General features: G+C 39.0%; 1 protein-coding gene across 1 annotated transcript; it reads left to right on the top strand.

Annotated features, from left to right (window-relative positions):
• The first annotated feature begins 3,209 nt into the window (after positions 1 to 3,209).
• Positions 3,210 to 9,320, top strand: LOC138829694 (zinc finger protein 420-like). The gene is made up of 5 exons (XM_070026169.1): positions 3,210 to 3,396; positions 4,119 to 4,208; positions 4,432 to 4,500; positions 7,072 to 8,875; positions 9,044 to 9,320. The coding sequence occupies exons 1-5, from the start codon at positions 3,210 to 3,212 to the stop codon at positions 9,204 to 9,206; spliced, it is 2,313 nt and encodes a 770-aa protein (XP_069882270.1). The 3' UTR covers positions 9,207 to 9,320.
• Positions 9,321 to 9,614: the final 294 nt, after the last annotated feature.

The raw sequence follows: 9,614 nt of genomic DNA on the forward strand, positions 1-9,614 counted from the left end.
CATCAAAAAGAACAGCAAGAAATATCCTTGGGAAGCTTCCTGGAGAACTGATTCAGATATTTGAGATACACTTGAAAAGTAGTCAGTGAAAAGGTATATAAAAACTAAAATTAAGATGCACAGATTAGATTAATTTGCATTTTTGTTCAGGCTCTGGTGGCCCACACCTGTCATCCTAGCTACTCAGGAGGCTGAGAGCTGAGGATCCTGGTTCAAAGCCAGCCTGGACAGGAAAGTCCATGAGACACTTATCTCCAATAAGCCACTCAGGACACCGGAAGTGGCACAGTGGATCAAGTGGTGGAACATTAGCCTTTAGTTGAAGACATGAGGGAGAGTGCCCAAGCCTAGAGTTCAAGCCACACAACCGATATAAAACAAACAAAAAAAAAGAATACTTTGCATTTTTGGTCCATGTGTGTTTGTTATTAATGCTATTTGTAGTTGTATGTTTCCAGCTAAAATGTGGCTTAACGTTTGTTCATAAATTTTACTTTGTTATTTTAACTGGAAAAATAGACACACATGGCACCTATATCTCTGATCCAATTCAGACAGTCTAAAATTTGATTTTTCCATATTCCTTTTTTCAAACAATTTATTTTATTATTAGGTTTAAGTAGTTGTACGAAGAAGTTGCCATTCTACAAAACAATATGTGAATAGAAGATGTCTGACAACATGGTCACCCATTGCTCCTAAACCACCCCTTCTCTGACTTTTCTTTTTTTGTTGTTTAAATTGAGAGAAAGTGATTATATAAATTTCACATATGTCACAGTATTGTGGAACAGAGATGCTTAGTTGAAGTCAAAAACACATTTTCACCTTCAAGGCAAATTGTCATTGTCATGGTCTATAAAGTTTGTGAATTTTATGAGCTTTGTCAATACAAATCATTCCCTATTCCTTTTGAAGACAGGTCTTGATATGTAGTCCAGCATGCTCTTGAAATTGTTATGGAAGCTAGCCTGGCTGGTCATCGTTTTTGAATTTCCCAAGGTCAGGGTGTATAGGTATGTTCCATCCTGTGTGGCTACATTACCCATTTTCAATTCAGAGTTCACTGATAGTTCATATGGCTGCGTTGTTGTGCAGCCATCTCTTCCATCCATGTACAGCATGTTTCATTTTCCATGTATGAAGCTGTATAATCATTAATAGGCAGCTCCTTTTCCTCTCTACCCCAGTCTCTGGAACCATCTTACTTTTTGGCTCTATGACTTTGTTGATCCTTGAAAGCTCAGTAAGGGAAATCATACCAAGGCTGTGCTTTTATGACTGGTGTATTTTACTTGGCTTAATGTATTCAAAGATCAACCCTGCTATAAAATGTAGCAAACTTGTCTTCCTTTTCAATGTCTTTATTTATTCTTTTACCTCTGTCTGTCTTTTGGTTCTTGTCAGTATTTGCTCTGAAGTGATTCTCTAATACTACTTCTCATCTCTGCTTTCTCTTCTAGAAATAGAAGTGCTGGACCATATTCCTATGTAATTCTCTATTTAGTTCTTTTTAGCTCTGTCCATACCATCTTTGATTGTTTTACATTCCTGCCATACATGCAGCAAGGTTCAAATTGAATTCACATCCTTCCCAGCCTTTGTTAGACTTTGGAAGGATATTTGTTGTTTTTATTTAAAACTGTCCATAGTAACATATATAAAGTAGTTATTTCTGTAGAATTTTGATTTGAATTCTTCTCCTGACTATTGATACTGAGCTTTGTATATTTCAAGGAATTATTTGTAGATTTTTTTTAAAGTGTCTTCAATCGTTTTCCCCATTTCTAGTTTTTCTGTTCACATGGCACTGAATAATTGAACCCGTGCATTCTAGACTAGCACTCTGGAGTAAGCCACATTTCCAGCCCTAAATCTAGTACCCTCTTTTTTGGTACAATTAATTCTTTGAACTGAGGCCTTCCGATTTGCCTGGTAATTGCAATATTTATTGATGCATATGAGTATTCTACATACATTTCTCTTAATAAAGTGATGAGTTTATATATTGGATCTTCATGCATTGTGAATCATATGGTGCTACAAGTTTTATTTCAACAAACTATTACAGATATTACATAAAATATATGACCAATATATTCCTTTAAACTTACCTACACATTTACCATTTTAGTTTCTTTGTCCTACGTGTATATGTATGTGGACTCCTTTTGCTCTTCTCTTGAAGCACTTCTCTTGTAACACTCTTAAAATGCAGATGTGTAATTAATCAACTCTCTTTCCCTGACCATATCTTCAATCTACATTTTTAGTAGAGTTCCTCTGCCCAGTGGATTGTGAATTGAATGTTATTTTCTTTCAATTTCTCACATATATATTTCCCTTTTGTGTGTTAGTGAGCATTCACCTCTGCTATTGCCAAGCATGGCTGGCTTGGCCATTCATCATTTGTAATAGGGTTCAGTGTGGGATTCCAAAACCTCTCCTCTTAGCCTCTGCAGGCAAATTAGCACTCTTATTTCCTTCCAACTTGTAAATTTGTCTTCTGTAACTTTAGATCACATCCCTCTTCTAATTTTTCTCTGTCTTGTTTGTCGTGGTCCTATTTTTTGTTTTTTGTCATCTTGAATGTTCCTTAAGCCTCTATCCATCCTCCATCCTTCCATGAAGGCATATTTAAATGAAAATGTAGTCAGGGAATATGGTATGCCCCTCACAACTATATTGTGGATTGTAGAAGGTAGGCCAAGTTCACAAAACTTCCTTCTAGCAGTTCTTTTTTACATAGGAAAGAAATATCAGGGTATCTATGACCATACTTCAGTATTTAGCACTTAAACTACAAAAGAGTTAACATAGGATATTTATATATGGGAAGTAAATCAGACCTTATAAGGGCCAATCCATAATTAGCGACATTCTTAAGTACTGTTACTGCCTTTAACATTTATGTGGACACTTACTTTTCATGAATCAGTAAGGTGCTATGTATTCCATGCGATGTCCTAAATGTCTTGTGATTGCTTATGAAATACCGTGTGTGTGTGTGTGTGTGTGTGTGTGTGTGTGTGTGTGTGTGTGTGTGTGTGTGTGTGTGTGTGTGTGCGTGTGTGTGTGTGTGTGTTGGTTGGTTGTGAGGTTTGATTTCTGGACCTGAGCACTGTCCCTGAATTCTTCACCTCAAGGCTAGTGCTCTACCACATGAGCCATAGCACCAGTTCTGCTTTTCTCCTGGTGATTAATTGGGGATGAGTCCCACAGACCTTCCTGACTTGGCCAAATTACTTGATTCAAATGTGCCATTACAGAAGCTGGTGTCATTTGATGATGTGGCTGTGGACTTCAGCTGGGAGGAGTGGCAAGACCTGGATCATGCTCAGAGGACCCTGCATAGAGATGTAATGCTGGAGACCTACAGCAACCTCTTGTCTTTAGGTGAGCGAAAGTCATTTGAACATGCGAGATCAAAGGCTGTTTTCTTTTTTAAGTAGATATATAAATATTTATGTTGTTTCGGGTGATGATTCCACTCCGTGGGAATATAAAATTCCTGTCCATTTTTTCCACTTCATTATGTAATTGGAGACAATTTTATTCCCATTCTTCAAGAAACCCAATCAGCACTTGGGCCCAAAATCTAAACTGCATTCCACTAATAGAAAGAAGACTGTCATCCTAAACTTGGGGTGATTTCTGTAGGTGCAAATATAGTCTAGAATAGAAAGTACATCACTATTTGAAGTATGATCTGAAAATCACTAGTTGAAAGTGGTTATTTGTAATCAACCCTCGTCCTGGGTGCAGTGGCTAACACCCTAACACCTGTAATCTTAGCTTCTCTGGAGGCTGAAATGTGAGGATTTTGGTTTGAAGCCAGCAACTGCAGAAAAGTGACCATGAGGCTTTTATCTCCAAATCCCCTCACAATCTACAAATGTAGCTGGGACTGAAACTAGCAGAAGGCTAGCTTTGAGCAAAAGAGCTGAGTTCAAGGCACACAATTGGCAAAATAAGTTGAAAGCTGGGAAATATCAACCAGGAAGTTGGTAAGAAATGAGAAACAAGGTTTAGGAGCAACTTTGTGAACATGATGTCTAAGACCTTACAGTAATGATGACCCATCCTACCAATAGTTCTTCTCTTCTTGTTTATAACAGGACACTGTGTTCCTAAACCTAAATTGATTGCCAAGCTGGAGCAAGGGTCAGAACCATGGATAAGAGAAGCCTCAGAGAAGAATCTCACAGGTGAGATAAAGCATCTTGCATGGTGGTTTTGTAGCCAGAGTCCACTTGGTAAGTTTAATGAGCTGTACTGAGCAATAATGTTCCTAGTTCCCCTGAGTCATGTGTGGCAGAGAACTAGGTGATCCTTTGTCTCAAGGACATGACAATCAAGAATTTACATGGAGACAAACTGATTTGGCTGTCCCAGTATAGTTAAAGTGAGCAATTTTCTATTTATTTGTAGAAATCATTCTTAAACAGAAAAAGGAAATGAGAAATGTAGAAAATGATGTCTCATTTTCATTGAAACAAGGTATGAGGAAATAAGGAGTATGCCAGGACTGCTACCTGTGATGAGGGAAATTGCTTCTTGGTGATGGTGGAAGTGAGTGAGATTCAGAAGCAAAGCTTTTGGTTCATAGGAGATGACTACCTGGGTGGTAAGCTGCAGTATCTTTGTCTTGAATGGTTGTGAAGGAGCAGATGTGTTAGAAAAGGAAATTTGATGAGAATTTGACTAAGGATGAGGGAAACCAATTTTTAAAATGCCACCAATCCCTAAAGTAATTCTTAGTGAGAAGTTAGAACTGAAGAGATGGAGGTATAAATCCTTACTCTCAGGAACCTTCCATTCTTAGCGGAAAGGCCAAGGGATGTATCAAACACCCTAATGGTCCCTAAATCTAGACAGTATTTCTGTTCCTCACCTAATGGTTGAGAAGCAAAGCAGCAAAATGTGTAAATTATTTCCACAAATTAAAAGAAAAATAATAGCTATTCCCTTATGACCAAACCTCGAGGGTATTAAAAGCAAATGTTTAGTACTCAGCTTATAACTAATAGTGTGTAGATGAATCATTTGAGTAATTAATTCCTTGAGAAAAACAGAAAAGAACTGAAACAGAAAAGCATTATTTACCATTGTAAAATGTCAGTGCTACTTTCTTTTTTTTTTTTTTTTAATTGTATTTTATTTTATTTGAGAACATACTATACAGAGGGGCTACAATTACATGAGCAGGATAATGCATACATTTCTTACCAAGCATTGCAGCCTCCTCCTTTGTTTACCCTTCACTTCCCTTCCCCGCCTCCCCCCTCCCCCACCCAATTTTACCCCCCTCCCCCCACCCAATTATACCCCCCTCCCCCCCCCCACACCGACATTGTAAAGCTGGTTTTGACATGACATTTTGTACTTCTCATTGTTGCAACAGGTCCACCTGAATCCTTAAACGAGTTGTTTGTCCCCATCTCCTCCACATGTTATACTGACATCAAATATAGTGAAAGCGGGGGTTACACTGTGGGGGAGGGACATACAAAGCAACAAAGAAATAATCTTATAAATGGGTTAGAAACACATGCATGAAAGAAACGAAAACATTAAAATACATATTTAAGGGTTCATTTTCCTAACATCACATTATCTGACCTTTTCCGCTTGACTCATACCTATACTAGATATTGCAAATAAGGGAAACCATGGGACCTATGCTTCTTTGGGCCTGGCTTACTTCACTTAATATAATTTTTTCCAAACTTTTCCATTTCCTAACAAATGGGGCAATGTCATTCTTTCTGATGGAGGCATAGAATTCCATTGTGTATATATACCACATTTTCTTGATCCATTCATCTACTGAGGGGCATCTGGGTTGGTTCCATATCTTAGCTATGGTAAATAATGCTGCAATAAACATAGTTGTGCTGGTAGCTTTAGTGTGGTCTTGTTTGTAAACATTTGGGTAAATGCCCAAAAGTGGGATTGCTGGATCATAGGGGAGATCTATGTGAAGTCTTTTGAGGAACCTCCATACTGCTTTCCAAAGTGGTTGAACAAGTTTACATTCCCACCAACAATGAAGTAAGGTTCCTTTCTGTCCACATCCCCTCCAGCATCTGTTGTTGTTAGAGTTCTTGATTTTTGCTGTTCTAACTTGAGTGAGGTGATATCTCAATGTTGTTTTGATTTGCATTTCTTTTATGGCTAGGGATGTTGAACATTTCTTCATGTGTCTATTGGCCATCCTTCTTTCTTCTTCATAGAAGCTTCTCTTTAAGTCTTTCGCCCACTTATTTATTGGGCAGTTGTTTCTTTGAGGATTTGTTGTTGGGTGGTTTAATTTTTTGAGTTCCAAGTATATTTTAGATATGAGACCATTGTCCGTTGTATGGCTAGTAAAGATCTTCTCCCAATCGGTGGGCTTTCTATTGATCTTGCCAGCTATTTCATTTGCCCTGCAGAAGCTCTGCAATCTTATGCAGTCCCATTTGTCCAACCTTTCTTTGATTTGTTGTGCTTCCGGGTCTCTATTCAGAAAATTTCGACCTGAGCCAAGGAGACTTAGGGTTTCTCCTATTCCATCCTGTAATGTTTTCAGAGTGTCTGCTTTGAGTTCAAGGTCTTTGATCCATTTGGAGTTGATTCTGGTGCAGGGTGATATATAAGGATCTAGCTTTAGTTTTCTACATGTAGTTAACCAATTTTGCCAGCACCATTTACTGAAGAGGCTGTCTTTCTGCCATTCTATTGTTTTAGCTTCCTTATCGAAGATTAGATGGCTATAGGTCTGTAGGTTCATTTCTGGGTTTTCAATTCTATTCCATTGGTCCTGCGGTCTGTTTTTATGCCAATACCAAGCTGTTTTGATTACTATGGCTTTATAGTAGAGTTTGAAATTTGGTATTGATATTCCTCCAGAAGTGTTTTACTTTCTTAACTAATACATTACAGAGAAAAGCTTATATTCTGCATCAAAGAGTTCCAGCTTTGATCTTTTAAAATCTCGTAACAGGATGCACAGAAATGCCTTTACTGTTACATTAAGGAATCTTGAGGTCTCATTTCTGTTTTTGTCTGTCTTTCTATATCTCATTGTAGATGTCCAAGAAAAGGAGTACAGGACTAAGACCTGTCAGGAGAATCCCTACGATTGTCTGGCTGATGTCGGAGTCATGAATACTAACACAGGGGAGAAAAATGTGAAATTAATAACAACTTTTAATTTGAGATCAAAACCTAAGTCAGAGCTGATTAGGAATAATGGAAACTCCTTAGGGATAAGGACAGAGGAGTTCAGGCAGTGTCAGAACATGCTTCTCCATGGCGAGTCTAATGGGATATGTGCTGCTTATAGTCCTGGAGTATCTCCTGTAGTTAAAGAATCTAACCAATGTGGACATTCTTTCACCCGGAAGACACACCTTACTGTCCATCAGAGAACACACACAGGAGAGAAACCTTATGAATGTAATGTGTGTGGAAAGTGTTTCAGCCGGAAGGCACAGCTTACTGTCCATCAGCTAACACACACAGGAGAGAAACCTTATGAATGTAACCTGTGTGGAAAGTCTTTCATCCGGAAGACACACCTTACTGTCCATCTGACAACGCACACAGGAGAGAAACCTTATGAATGTAATGTGTGTGGAAAGTCTTTCAGCCGGAAGGCACACCTTACTGTCCATCTCACAACACACACAGGAGAGAAACCTTATGAATGTAACCTGTGTGGAAAGTCTTTCAGCCAGAAGTCACAACTTACTGTCCATCTGACAACACACACAGGAGAGAAACCTTATGAATGTAACCTGTGTGGAAAGTCTTTCACTCGGAAGGTACAGCTTACTGTCCATCAGCTAACACACACAGGAGAGAAACCTTATGAATGTAACCTGTGTGGAAAGTCATTCAGCCGGAAGGCACACCTCACTGTCCATCTGACAACACACACAGGAGAGAAACCTTATGAATGTAACCTGTGTGGAAAGTCATTCAGCCTGAAGTCATACCTCACTGTCCATCAGAAAACACACACAGGAGAGAAGCCTTATGAATGTATCCAGTGTGGGAAGTCTTTCACCCAGAAGACAAACCTTACTGCTCACGAGCGAACACACACAGGTGAGAAACCTTATGAATGTAACCTCTGTGGAAAGTCTTTCATGTGGAAGTCAAAACTTACATATCATCACAGAATACACATAGGAGAGAAACCTTATGAATGTAATGTGTGTGGAAAGTCTTTCACCCAGAAGACAACCCTTAATGTCCATCAGACAACACACACAGGAGAGAAACCTTATGAATGTAACCTGTGTGGAAAGTCATTCAGCCGGAAGTCATACCTCACTGTCCATCAGAAAACACACACAGGAGAGAAGCCTTATGAATGTATCCAGTGTGGGAAGTCTTTCACCCAGAAGACAAACCTTACTGCTCACGAGCGAACACACACAGGTGAGAAACCTTATGAATGTAACCTCTGTGGAAAGTCTTTCATGTGGAAGTCAAAACTTACATATCATCACAGAATACACATAGGAGAGAAACCTTATGAATGTAATGTGTGTGGAAAGTCTTTCACCCAGAAGACAACCCTTAATGTCCATCAGACAACACACACAGGAGAGAAACCTTATCAGTGTAATCTCTGTAGAAAGTCTTTCACCCAGAAAGGAAACCTTAGGATCCATCAGACAACACATACAGGAGAGAGACCTTATGAATGTAATGTGTGTAGAAAGTCTTTCGCCATGAAGTCACAACTTACTGCCCATCAGGCAACACATACAGGACAGAGACTTTATGAATGTAGGAGGTGTGGAAAGTCTTTCAGCAAGAAAATCGGCCTTACTTTCCATGAGAGAAAACACACAGGAGAAAAACCTTATGATTGTTGCTAGTGTGGAAAGTCTTTCATCCAGAAGTCGATCCTTAAATCACATCAGATATTACACATAGGAGAGAAACCTTATGAATGTATGGAGTGTGGAAAGTCTTTCAGGTGGAAGGCAGCACTTAACATCCATGAGATAATGCACACAGGAGAGAAACCTTATTAATGTAACAGCTGTGGAAAGTCTTTCACCAGGAAGGTATACCTTTCTGACCATCAGAGAACACACACAGGAGAGAAACCTTTTGAATGTGACCTGTGTGGAAAGTCATTCAGCCACAGGGGAAACCTTACTGTCCATCAGAAAACACACAGGAGTAAAACTTTAGGAATGTAACAGCTGTGGATAGAGTTTCACACAGAATTCAGCCCTTATTTTTCATCAGAGAGCACAACACAGGAGAGAAGCCTTATGACTGCAACAAATGTGTAAAGAACCATCCACTGGAGGCCACAGCCTAGCATATAAGAAAATTCACCCAAATGAGAAATCTCTAGAATGTAACAAGTAAGGAAAGCCTTTCATTTGGAAGAGAAGTCAGTTTGCAATAGAGAACCCACACAGGATACAAACCTTATCAAGGTAGAAATGTGGAATTCTTCAACCAGAAGGCACAGCTCAGGGTTCATCATTGAACACACACACACATGAGAAATCATAGCAATGTAAAACATGTAGAAAGTTTTTCAAAAAAGTTCTAAGTACTCTCAGTCATTCTTCCCTGAATGTCCATCTTCTAAAATT

Source organism: Dipodomys merriami, unplaced genomic scaffold, assembly GCF_024711535.1.
Source record: "Dipodomys merriami isolate MVZ:Mamm:240054 unplaced genomic scaffold, mDipMer1.0.p SCAF_175, whole genome shotgun sequence".
NCBI classification, from domain to species: domain Eukaryota; kingdom Metazoa; phylum Chordata; class Mammalia; order Rodentia; family Heteromyidae; genus Dipodomys; species Dipodomys merriami.

What these genes read in the sequence shown, in the direction of transcription:
- LOC138829694 (XM_070026169.1), top strand. Translation starts at nt 3,210, where the DNA reads ATGAGTCCCACAGACCTTCCTGACTTGGCCAAATTACTTGATTCAAAT. An exon ending in CTCAGAGAAGAATCTCACAG is followed by an intron (nt 4,209 to 4,431) that starts GTGAGATAAAGC and finishes ATTTATTTGTAG; the next exon opens with AAATCATTCTTAAACAGAAA. An exon ending in AAACCTTATGATTGTTGCTA is followed by an intron (nt 8,876 to 9,043) that starts GTGTGGAAAGTC and finishes TTAATGTAACAG; the next exon opens with CTGTGGAAAGTCTTTCACCA.